Source organism: Rhodamnia argentea, chromosome 7, assembly GCF_020921035.1.
Source record: "Rhodamnia argentea isolate NSW1041297 chromosome 7, ASM2092103v1, whole genome shotgun sequence".
Lineage (NCBI taxonomy): Eukaryota > Viridiplantae > Streptophyta > Magnoliopsida > Myrtales > Myrtaceae > Rhodamnia > Rhodamnia argentea.
The window spans coordinates 27,632,700-27,645,201 of NC_063156.1; the positions used below are offsets into that span (position 1 = coordinate 27,632,700).

The 12,502-nt window shown below is 40.9% G+C and overlaps 2 protein-coding genes across 2 annotated transcripts; one reads left to right on the forward strand and one right to left on the reverse strand.

Annotated features, from left to right (window-relative positions):
• Positions 1-775, reverse strand: LOC115752010 (transcriptional regulator SUPERMAN-like). Its single transcript, XM_030690033.2, has one exon. The coding sequence runs from the start codon at positions 720-722 to the stop codon at positions 219-221; it is 504 nt and encodes a 167-aa protein (XP_030545893.2). The 5' UTR covers positions 723-775; the 3' UTR covers positions 1-218.
• A 4,366-nt stretch (positions 776-5,141) lies between these two features.
• On the forward strand, positions 5,142-12,502 carry LOC115752055 (deoxyhypusine hydroxylase). Its single transcript, XM_030690092.2, has 8 exons — positions 5,142-5,158; positions 8,169-8,374; positions 9,534-9,667; positions 9,775-10,010; positions 10,095-10,233; positions 10,605-10,731; positions 11,541-11,659; positions 11,735-12,502. The coding sequence occupies exons 2-8, from the start codon at positions 8,203-8,205 to the stop codon at positions 11,765-11,767; spliced, it is 960 nt and encodes a 319-aa protein (XP_030545952.2). The 5' UTR covers positions 5,142-5,158; positions 8,169-8,202; the 3' UTR covers positions 11,768-12,502.

The following is a 12,502-nucleotide window of genomic DNA, read 5'->3' on the forward strand; positions in this document are numbered from 1 at the left end:
AAAGGCATTTCCTCATCACCACTTAACTTTTAGACAGAAAGGAGACGCCAAAAATCTTGTACTTATCAAATTTGTTGAAGAGATGCATATACATGAAAATGTACATGGGGTTCATATGGAAGTATGGGAGACATTACACGAAATCACATTGCAATTTGGGGAATTCGCGAACAACAATCGTTGTTGTTGTTGCCAAAGGATTTGGGAGACTACATCACTCACAAGATCCCGAGTCGGAGCTCCAAATCGAGACTGCAGCTCGGATCCTTGATAAACCCGATCTCCAGCTCCAATCTGCTTGGATCTCCGTGTGCTTCTTTGAGCTTATACTTCTCTAAGATTGCCTTTGCTTCTTCTTCCGCTCCAGCGACACCTGTTGATCTCCTGCTTTGCTTCTTTCCCTCATCATCGCTTGCCCGTCTCGGAACACCTCTAGGCAGGCCATCATCGGCTGCAATGACAGCCAACTTTTCGCGCCACCTGCAATCAAGATCTGAGGACACTGAAGGAGGGGAAGCACGTGAGAAGGGCTTGTTCACCGAAGGAGATGATGGTGGGGGAGGTGGCAAGAGGGTACGGTTGAGCTGAGACCGAGAGTGAGAGCTCTGAGACGAGCTAGTCACGACAATGTTAGGTTTAGGGTTAGGAGGAGGAGGATGATACTCAACAACCCATGAGGACAACTGCTTCAGCCTGGCTTTCTCCCTCCTGTGGATGTTCATGTGACCGCCAAGAGCTTGAGCAGATCTAAATCTCCTCTTGCAGGAGCGGCATGTGTAGCTCTTGGGAGGCCACAAGAGCCCATCTGAAGGCTCCTCAGAAGTGAAGCCCCCTCTCTTTATCTTCTTTCCCTCTTCATCAAGGCTCAGATGGGTCCAATCCATTCGAGACTCTCTCTTGATGGAAGCTTCACCTGCGGAAAGATCAATGAATGAGCTTGTTAGAAAACAGCAAAAGATATCCAATGCAAGAGAATGTGCGTTAAGACCAGGCCATGATGTTAGGTCAAAGTTTCAGTTCAGATGAAACGAGAGGGTGTAGAGAAGAGTGCGTTCATAAAGGGGATGGGGTTGATTCTGTGCTGAAGACCTAATAAAGAGGAAATTCCAACCTTTGTACTGAGCTGTGTTTGTCTGCTTCCATATTTGGGGTGTTGCTTAGCAAAGGCATAATAGAGACTTTAAGTTCCAGGATTTCCCTTTTTCCGTTTCTTGGGACCAAACACATTCATTGATTAATTACAGGACTAAAAAAAAAGGGTAAAGAAATGAAAATTTGAAGGTAGAGCAAAACAAATCTTTACATGCAAGTAGAGGTTGAGCATTTTCATCGGAAAAATATGAAAAATCATATCAGTCATGACAAATTTCATCTTCAGACAAAATCTCATAAAACAAAACATTAATATGTAATTTATATGGATTATTGTTTCTTTTTGTAATTATGTTACCCTAACTGTGATCAATCATTTTCATATGTACATATCATATAATCCTAATTGGGATCGAGCCACCATAAACACTATTGTTATATTCTCTCCAACTCTAAAAGTTAGTATGGTATCAAAGTAGGAAAACACGTCATATTCTTCCACATCTCCATCTCAAATCAACACTTCCTTGGCTTTTATTTCTATCTTAACAATATCGTAAGCATCTCTAGTTTTTTCTTCTTCTCTACCATCTATTTACCTATCATCTTCTAGTTTTGTTAATCACAATTTCTTGCCACCTCTTAACAACATTGCGCGTACTCTCACCTCTTCATGGGTACTTTGATTTTTGGCGCTGCTCAAATTTTGTCGGTGACAAGCTTCGACGAATATCAAGCTTGATGAATATGAGACTTGTGATGTTGTGAAGGACAAGAGACATTGTGGTGTTTCATCCCTCCTATTCCATCTTGGTCAAGAGGGATCAGTATGTTTGTAACTTGATGAATTCAATCCTCATAGTAGAGAATTTTCATGAAGTTCACAACTTTCAGACATCTCGGGAGATTTGACTTACTCTAAGACAATGACTTATAACCATTGCGCGGTCAAGGAAATTGGACTAAAACTTGATTTTCAATACACCGTCAAGAAACCCAACCAGTCCATATATGACTATCTTCGACAAACGAAGCGAATTGCAAACTATCTCACTGCCATTAATTTGTTCTGTCGCAAACAAGACTTGATAACTTAAGCCCTCAGTTGACTCGTATGCATGTACGATCCCTTTGTCACCATAGTTAACAACAGCCCTACAAATTTTTCCATCAATGAATTGGGTTACACCTCTTGTCCAAAAGGAACGATTTCTCCAAAAGTTGAATGCCTCACCTTCATTCGATATTCATCATGCTTTGATCTTCCATGCTACTTGACGGACTCCCCTATTCCAAGGGTATCTAGGTGGACATAATTTTATAGGCTGAAAATCTAGTAGGGACATGATGGACTGTTCTCATGTGATCATTTGAGCTTGCAATCACCCTATAATTGGCTCAGATTGCATGCATTATTGGCCCCATACGCTCATCATCTCCACCTCCTCCGATCGGCCCCGCGGTGGTTTTAAGGCCCTATGTTCCCCCATTCACCTGGGGAGACATTCTCAAATTTAGGCCTCATTTTTTAATCAAATTTATAACGAGGCTAGGCACACGGCCCACAATATCCACAATGATTCAACTATGTCTTCACTAAAGAAGGTAAGAGAAACTTTTGAAATATGATTTTCCTTGTATTTCTTGATGTACAAAATGAGATTAAATAGATACATAGTTACGGATAAAGACAAAAGTGACTCCTCAAATCAAGAAAAGAATAATTCCTCCAATCAAGGAATTCACTCAAATCAAGGAAATGATAATTTCTAAAATCAATGAAAGAATTTTAAAAACAAAAATTACAAATTGAGAAAAGTATCCTCAAGATTGATTTCATGACGATATGTTATCATTCACCACCAACGATCTCCTAGATTCCCTCCCAAGACTCTCAAGTAGTGACACTTTTGATCAAATGTGGTATCATAACAATGAATCGACACGCATGACTAGTGACATTGGTAAAATCAAACTGTAAACCTTTTTACAAGTTGACAAAAGTAATGATTGATGAAGATTGTTTATTGCCTTCGAAGCAAGTCAGTAGAGCCTTTTTACTGGTTCTCGATATTCATTATTATTGCCCATCTATCATGTCCCTTATCTTGCTCACAGTCTCCCCTTAGTTATTCAACTTTGCTATAAAGATTATCGTACTATGATTTTAATGGTTCGTTCTTTTTCATTGAAGGACCAATGAACGAGGACAATTTTCATCCAGACTAACTCCTCTCAGAGTCTTTATCCAATATCCAATTCATTGATGTCATTTCACTTGCATCCTATCGTGGTGTCCTCGGCTTCACTTACTCATTGGCATGCTTGTCTTGTCCATCTTAATAATAAATTAGTCGTGTTTGTAATTCTATTTCTAAGTCATTATCTTGGGAGTACTCATGTCTTCTTGTGGACAAATTCTATTGATTGCCTTTTGAGTTTGTTAATCATCATGCATCTTATTTTATTCTAATGTCTACGCTCCGTTTGTTTCGCAGAAAACAACTTCTTGAAAAATGTTTTTTGGATTTTTCCGGCATTTGGGGTAGAAAATAAGCTAGCTCCCAAAAAATATTTTCCTCCTTTGGAAAAAAAAAAACTCCATCAAAAGTGGGAAAAATGTTTTCCACTCTTGAGAAGAGGAAAACATTTTCCTCACCTTTCCTTCGCGTCCTCTCTTTCACATATTCTTTCTTTTTAATGGTTTTGTTACTTTCTTTTCATTTTTTATTTATTTTTTCATAATTCAAAAATTTTAATTTTTCATTTTCTCAAATAAAAAAAATTATTATTTTATTTTTGACAAAAAAAAATTTTAATTACTTTCTTTAATTTTTTTCTCTTTTTTTTTGTTTTATTTTTCTTTATTTTTTATTTCTTTTCTTTACTTTTGAGAAGAGAAAAATATTTTCCACACATTTCCTCCATCATCGGCCTCGTGAGGGGCCAAGTCTAGAAGAGCGACGTGGCAACGTCATGGGCGGCCTAATTGGGATAGGGACAATCTACGCTGTTGATGTGTCCACAGGGCATTGAATAGCTTACTAAGGTTTCGCCATCCATCTAAACAGCGAACCACGAGTTTGACTACCTAGCTGAAAACTATGTAACATTATTAAGTGACGACATAGATGACGCAAGAGTCGCCCCATGAACCCGCCATCCAGCTTACTTTGTCTTGACGGTTAGATGTTTAAAGGCCCCTAATCTAATCAACTCTTCAGCATGATCTCCCTCGAAATTAGATTGTGATCTAGGTGTACTTAAGTAATGCTCTTAAAGGCATTCATTAGGACTGTGATAATGGGTTCAATCGGCTAATAACTACACCTAGCTATAATACGACTATCGATGCGCCATGCATGGGCGATACAGAATCGTCCGCAATTGAGTAAAACAAAAGTCCCGTAAACACCACGTGCAAGCCTGCATTGAAGAGGAAGAGAACACGTTTTAGCGGTGCGAACGAACGGCGGATCGACGATCTTGACATGATGAGCAATGCGCGGTTCATCAAGTTGGGGAAGATTTATGGATCACCATCGAGCAAGGGCTGCATTGCCTCGCAAAGCTCGTATATATTAGGTAGAAGAAGAGTTGTAATGTGCAGGCAACATATAAGAACCGTGCGACGCTTTTGTGCTCGTACGATAGATCTCGACCCCACTTTGAATTCTATCGAAGATGACTGCGGGATCTAGGCCCGATTTCTATGGACCTGGGACCGAACAATTGGGGACTTGGGTCCCGTAGCCGTTTTCCCGGCAGTCCGTTCCCAAGTTATCGAAGCCCAAATAATATGTCTATTTCGAAGAAGAAAAAAAATAAGGTAAATTTTCCTTGCAGAATGGCGAAAAATAATTTTTAGGTCTTTTTCAAGTTTCAGCCAAACACCGGAAAAGAAATTCTTGGGAAATATTTTTCAAAAAATGTCATTTTTTTCGTGGAATCAAACGGAGCTTTAAATAAGACGACTTTTATTAGATGATCATCATGGGCCCACCGAGAGCCTGAGGCGGCCCGAACCCGAAAGCCCAAATACATCCGAATCCTCTCTCGCTCTCTCCTTCTCTGGTAGGTGTGTCAATGGGCGGTCAGTCGGTCTTGACCGGCCGGGTTGACCGAAATTGAGCCGGCCTTGCCGACCCGACCGCCCGATACCCGTTACATGCTTCGATCTTTCGGGTCGGTCGGGTCGGTTCCCTTTTCTTTTTCTTTTTTTTCACAGTTTGAAAAAGAATTAAAAATCAAACTCTATAATTAAAACATCAAACCATACTCATAATGAACAGCCAATTTTACTCATTACCTACAACTCTATTTATTGAAGACATTTCAGTTCTTTAAGATTTGGATGAAATTTTTAAAAAAAAGCACTTCATAGGTATCTTAGGATTGGAATATACCCAGAGTTCACTAACAAGAAGAAGAAGAAAGAAATGATTGCAAAACTACGTGGTAAAAGCTAATAAACCACATTTCTTGACAAGCTTGAAGGGGGGAAAAATCACAAGATGGCCGAATCGTTGCGCAAATTATAGCATATCACTTCTCTTCTAGCATCTCCCACAAACACGGGCATGCATTCAAAGGTTAAATGAAGTCCCACTTTAGGAGCTTTCCGTTGGAAGCTTGAGAACCTCGACACCTCAACTGTTCCCGACTCCAGCTAACGGGATTCAATCTTCAAGAGACAAATCACAAAACAGGATGTGCTTAGAGTTGCCGCGGTACTATAGTGAGCTCCAAGGAATCCGCGACTTGGTGGTTGCTCGATGCCATCTACAATGCGTGATCCTGCGGTCTTGAAGTTGACACGGTTGGACACGAACAATCCGATTTGGAGACAACCTACATGAACTCACAAAATAAGAGACGTGAAGAGGGTCGATTCAGGTGGCGGCGCTGGAGATTACATGAAAACAACTGTATGACCATTGACAAAGCCTAAGAACTGATACTGCCAATAGGGACAAAGGGGCTTTCTTCACCCTACCTCACCATTATGCTAGACAGAATTAAAACAGAGTACCTCTACCACCCACCTGAACTTCATACGGCCAGCAGAAGAGTAATTAGAACGTAAGCCTCAAAGAAATACATCGAAACATGTCCTACGTGCCACTGAATTAGAATTTTCTGCAAGCCAAGATCCCAAATCAAACCAGTTCCTATTACGCTTTCTGTATCTGTCTGCTAGTTATTTGTCAGTATTCTACCTCTAGAGCTGGAGTTCTCAATACCAGCCAAGATTAAAAGCAAGCATCTCCGCTTAGCATCAAGCGACTCAGAAGGTATAGTAAGCTCTTATCCCATCTCACAATTGCATTTGCAGATAGTTCTATTAATATTAGATGTTGATGTCCAGTGAGGACTTCTGAATTGAATGCAGTGCTCTGATTATTAAAATCAAAGTCTTCTGCAAGAGACCACCTTAACAGATGTTTCACAATCACAATGGTCCAGACTAAAGACCAGATCATCACTGTTAAAAAGTGCCACCGTTTTCCACAGATTCATGGGAAAACTAACTTAGTGTTTGCTAAACCAGGAAAAGAACAACAATAGCATATTATAAGTTTATTGTTGATGAATTCAGGAGCTCACCTTACTAATCATGAAGAAGCTTGCAGTGAGCTTAGTGCCAAGTTTGTTAATCGCATCTCTAAACTTGTGTAATCCTCTTCTTATTGTAAACCTGATGCGAGATTCTAGCATACCCTGTAGTTGGCCAACCTCATCACAAACAATATGAGGAAGATCACTAGCCATGATACACCATAGACCTGCAAATACATGAGTAAAACTTCTGCTAAGATAAAAATTTATGCTAATAATGCTGTAACTTATGCTTTAAAATCATATACCTGGTTTGTGTGTGTTTGTGTATTTAGCTTTAGAGATAGCAAACTTCCCCCTTCTTCGAAGAGGATACTTTATAGTGTCATTGAATTCAACTATTTTCTGTCTATTCACAGGAAAACAAAGCCGGCAAAACCGATCGTACCGCTTATAGGAAAAAGCTTTAGTCCCGCAAAGATTGAACTGCAAAAACATATCTCATAAGTAAAGCTTCCCAGGAGCCCATCTGCGCCTCGTTGGAGGAGCTCTGATAACTTTCTCAAAGGGATATAGATCAGACTTCACTCATCAAACTTCTATATTTATCGCCACCCGAACCGCATAAGAAATTCAAGAATCCCAAAACCACGACACCCTGAGATCAATCAAATCCCAAATGCACCATCACCGGCATCACCCCAATCACAGGTTTTGGCACAATCCCAAGAACAACAAAATCACACCCGCGAAATCGGAAACAACTCACGCACGCAAAGACGAACAAAGGAACAAGGGAAGACATAGGGGCGCCGAGGCGAATCGCACCTCTATTTCGAGGGCCATCATGAGGACCTCCAATTGCCGACGCATCAGATCTCCCTCCATGAAATCCCACCTGAAATCCGCCGAACCAGACCAAACCCAAGAAGGAAAACATCACACAGCAGAAATGGTCATTCTATGTTACTTGTTTACCTAAGGCGTTACGGGGAAAAGAACGAGGAGGAGTGGAGAGATCGAATTGAAGAGCTTAAACGACAAAAAAAAAAAAAAACGAAACAGAAAGACAGACGGAGGAGAGCAGGAGAAAGATGGAAGATTTGCTTACATGGTGTGATGGAGAAGGAGAGAATTCACTTCAGTGGAGAGGAGAAGGTCGGAGTGGACCTGTTGAGCCTGTCTGCGTGCGGCATACCTCGTCGTCGCATCGCACTCGCACTGCACTGCACTGCACTGGACCGATCTCCTTCTCCATTTTTCTCTCTCTCCGCGCGCGATCAAACTAGGGTTTTGAAATGTGAGCACTGAGCAGTGTAGTGAGCAACCTAGCGTCGTGGGCTTTGTTTTTTCGGGCTATCAGCTGAAAGCTAATGACACCGGCCCGTATTCGAAATGACACCCGCTCCTATCGAACAGTCAGGCCCGGCTCAGTACTCAATTTGAGGTCGGGTGGGGGGGCGGGCCGGGTGTCCCCTTTGCCCCTACTCTCTGGGCGTGCCTGGGTGGGTTTAGCGTCTCTCTGTCTCTCGCTCGCTCACGGAGGATTCAATGGGGGAGTTCGCCGACGGCGACGACAAGTGCTTCATGGCGTCGCCGGACGTGGAGAGATTCCTCTGCGACCGCTTGCTCGACTCGAATCAGCCGATCTCGGAGCGATTCAGAGCCCTCTTCTCTCTCCGCAACCTCAAAGGCCCTGCACCGCGCACTGCCCTCGTCCAAGGTTCTTTGTCTCTTTTTCTGCTTTTCTTTTTAAGCTTTGCGCGCATTAATTTGGGTGTCCGCCTTGGGAGTTTTGAAGGGAACGCCATATTGCGATGCCCCTGTCACCCAGGGCGGCGTGTACTTAGCAGCCCGAAGGCTGTCTGTTGTTAATAGCTTGGAAAGCCATGTCTTTCTGGTGCTGCATACCAATTCTCGGCGTCTTATAGAAATCAGGGTTGTTATGGTTGAATTTGGAGGTGAGTGGAAATTAATCATGTCCCTGTGATAGCATTTCGAGCATATGATGCTGTCACCTTGATGGGTTGTGGCTGATGAAAATGGTTTAATGAGATCATAGGTGGCAACACGATGGGATTGGCAGTGGTTGGGTTTCTGGCTTTTTTATTGCACTGTCCTGAGGCCTTCCCTAGAACTTATGCTTCTGTCCTACGTTTGCAGAGTAGTCATACAACTATCTGTAGGATGAAACTCTCGTGAGAATTAGATATTAAACGATTGAGTGGTTCTGGTTCCTTTTGTTATTAGAAAGGTGAGGGAAATCACAAAAATTTGGAACGAAATGAAAGGTGCATACTTTCTGCGATTGGTGAGTGCTGCTTAATCTTGAGGGAAACCTGAGAACATATAATGAGGTCAAGTTTGCATTAGCGAAGGATTTTGGACAATCAAACATCAACTCATGCATAGAGCAAGTGAAATTGGGAGATGAGGTATTAGATGGCAGAAACTAGTTCAAGGTGTTTTAAACACTTGAAATGATGTCTCATAGATGTTTCTATTTTGGAAGGTGCTTTAAACATTAGCAACCTGTATATGTTTAATGAATTTGAAAATTTGAACAGTTTCTTTTAGTAACTCTTATTGTACTAATCAAAAGTAAGTGGACAATGTGTTTTTATAACGAATATTCATGTGAAAAGGAGTGAATAAGACTCGCAAGTATGCAAAATTATGTGCACAAGATTATGGACCTAACTTTAAATATTATGCTTCAAATGGAACTTGGAAGATGTGGTATCAAATATACGTTTAGTTAGCTCCACTCTACAAAGGAAGAGGAGGCTTGTTAATGTGTTGAGGCCATTTATCATCTGAAGGAATGACATTGATATACTATCAGAGTTCTCATGAGTTTTTCCCTCTCGTGCTATTAACAGCAACAAGGGATCCGTCAAATTTGTTGGCACATGAAGCAGCATTTGCATTGGGACAGATGCAAGATGTGGATGCAATCCCTGCTTTAGAGGCTGTTCTCAATGATCTTTCCTTGCACCCTATTGTCCGCCACGAGGTTGGGTTTTGGTACATTTTCCATTAGATACATTGTCTTATAGGGTATTTTAACCTCCTTGGAGTCAAGAAGATTACTCATGTTTCTCCACTCTTTTAATGGCGCAGGCAGCAGAAGCTCTTGGCGCAATTGGCTTGGAGACAAATGTTCCTATCCTGGAACATAGTTTGGCTCGTGATCCAGCTCAAGAGGTTCGAGAAACATGTGAATTGGCTCTTAGCCGAATCAAACAACTGAAAGCTGCCAACTCTGATGATGATTCTTCTACGACCGAGAGATCACCTTTTATGTCGGTTGACCCTGCTCCACCTGCTTCATCTTGTTCGTCTATTGGTCATCTCAGGTTCATACAGCTACTGTCATCAAGATGGGCGTTTTCCGTTTTTATTCATTTTGCTGGTTGACTATGCTGTCTTTTTCTTTATAGGGAAGTTCTTCTGGATGAAGAAAGAGGCATGCATGACCGTTATGCAGCTCTTTTTGCTCTTAGGAATCATGGTGGAGATGAAGCCATTACGGCTATAATTGATTCTTTGGGGGCAAATAGTGCTCTTCTCCGTCACGAGGTTAGTAAATAATCCAATTGTGGCACTTGTCACGACAACTTTTTCGAGGAGGTTTAATTATCTCGCTTTGCTTTCTCTTGTACTCTTCTTTCTCTATTAAAAACCGTGTATTAGATACTGTGGGTTGTCTTTAAATTCACCATGAACAACTTCCACTTGCTGCAAGTAAAACTTTTATTTGCAGCTGATTGCGATTGTGCTTGTAAAGTTGTAGCTAACTTTGGATTCTTTGTTATTGATGGTAATCTTTAAATTAGGTTATTAATTTAAGGTGAAGATGAGGGGACGCATAAGTTATTTGATGAGGCTTTGCTTTGTCGCCTCATTGAACATTTTTAAAATCTAGGTAAATTGTTTTGTGTCATATGCAGGTTGCTTACGTTTTGGGCCAGTTGCAAGATAAAACTGCGTCAGCTGAACTCTCAAACATTCTTAGAAAAACAGATGAGCATCCAATGGTTAGACATGAAGCCGCTGAGGCCCTTGGATCAATTGCAGGTCTGATTTGCTTTCATGACTTTCTAGTATGGTTTTTGATAATAGGAACAGGAAGGGAAGTTTTCTATTTGGTTTTACCCAATTCATTAGCTGGTAATGAAGTCTCGAGAGGATCCAGCAGTTGAGAAGAACCTTATTTTGCTAGGAATGTACTTGTGATCATGTCCCTTGTCTGCTTTTGTAGGATGATTTTAATGGGGTTAAGTTGGTGAGGGTTTTCAGAATGACCGTGCCTTGGAATAATACATTTGGACAAGGCTGATGCTTTTGCTATTTGGTGCTAGTTACACGTAGAATTTAGAACTTGTCTTATTTCAAGTCTCTGGGTCAGTTTTCAGGATCAACTGTGGGGGGCTGTTTAGTCATAGCTTCCTTTCATTGTTGGATGTATCGCATCGCCATAGCTCTTGTTTGTGGATTTTTACTGATTCTCATAATAAATGAAGCTCCAATCTTACTTTTAGTTTTTCTAGTATCCATTTCGAACCCCTAGATAAGTCTTACAGCCTGGCAGATCTTTTTTTCCATCCTTTTCCTTACATTTGTAGTGAAAGATGATATTCAATCCCTTCCTTCTGAAGTAGCTTTATTGCTTGCATGGTTCCTTCCACTTCATTTGCTGTCATTAGCAATTATTCTGTTTATGCTGTTAAAGTACTCCACTACTTAACAACTAGTGCTAGAACAAGGAGATGAGATGTTTGGCTGTTTAGTGCAAGATTATATACCTTTTGCAAATCTCATTTTCCACTATTGATATTACAGCATGTTATCTTGGCCGACATATCTAATGAAGTTTGTCTTGATAGATGACCAAAGCGTGGCACTTCTTGAGGAATTTTCCAAGGATCCCGAGCCTCTAGTTTCTCAAAGTTGTGAAGTTGCTCTCAGCATGCTTGAATTTGAAAGATCGGGAAAATCCTTTGAGGTATTTTTTTACATATCACATCACAGTCCTCAACTTCTTAGTTGGAAGGGTGCTAAACTATCGTTTGTTCTGCAGTATCTGTATATGGAAGCTCCTCAAGTGCAATGAAGCATGCACTGAGCTGGATTCTCGTCGGTGTGTTCTCCATGGCCTCATAGTTAGTACGATACCTGGGTGAAGGTAATTTATTCATATGTCTGAGCATAGAGTTGAGGGAGGATTGCTCGGTAGAGTACATCTGAGAATTTTGAGTTTTTAACTGAATCTGACAGATTTGTCAAATACGTGACCATGGCAAAACTGATTGAGGAAAATAATAAAGCAAATTTACTTGAGCAAATGTATTGAGTTGTGGCATTTGGGATCTATCGACACTCACAATGAGATCGTGGTGACTGAAAAATGGTGTTTCTCTTGTTTATGTGGGTGCACCAAAGTAGATCTTGAGTATGTAGACAGAACTATAAATCTTCTGAATTTGTAGTGTCTGCTCTGGTATTTTTTCAAGCGACATGGCTCAGTTCTGTTCATTAGAGTTTGAATGAAGCATTGCTCATGTGAGCTGCAAAACATGGTCCCAGTCCAGACTACTGGAAAAAGGTATAGATGTTAGCCCGAGCATCATGACTCAAGGACTAATTATCGTGGCTGTTGGGCACTCTTCGTGTTCATGATAGTTAAAAAGGTCAGATGTTTCTGAATTCGTTTCTAAGACTGTTGAAACTTAGAAGACCTTTGACATTGATGGGAGCATACAAATTCTCGAATCAGTAATGTATGATTTGGAAGCAAACTACAAAGATGGATGTGAGTTGGAAATTCCAAAGTATGATTAAGTAGGCA

Coding starts and splice junctions, on each gene's coding strand:
- LOC115752010 (XM_030690033.2), bottom strand. CDS start 722: ATGAACATCCACAGGAGGGAGAAAGCCAGGCTGAAGCAGTTGTCCTCA.
- LOC115752055 (XM_030690092.2), top strand. CDS start 8,203: ATGGGGGAGTTCGCCGACGGCGACGACAAGTGCTTCATGGCGTCGCCG. Junction 9,668..9,774: donor ACCCTATTGTCCGCCACGAG/GTTGGGTTTTGG, acceptor TTAATGGCGCAG/GCAGCAGAAGCTCTTGGCGC. Junction 11,660..11,734: donor GATCGGGAAAATCCTTTGAG/GTATTTTTTTAC, acceptor TTTGTTCTGCAG/TATCTGTATATGGAAGCTCC.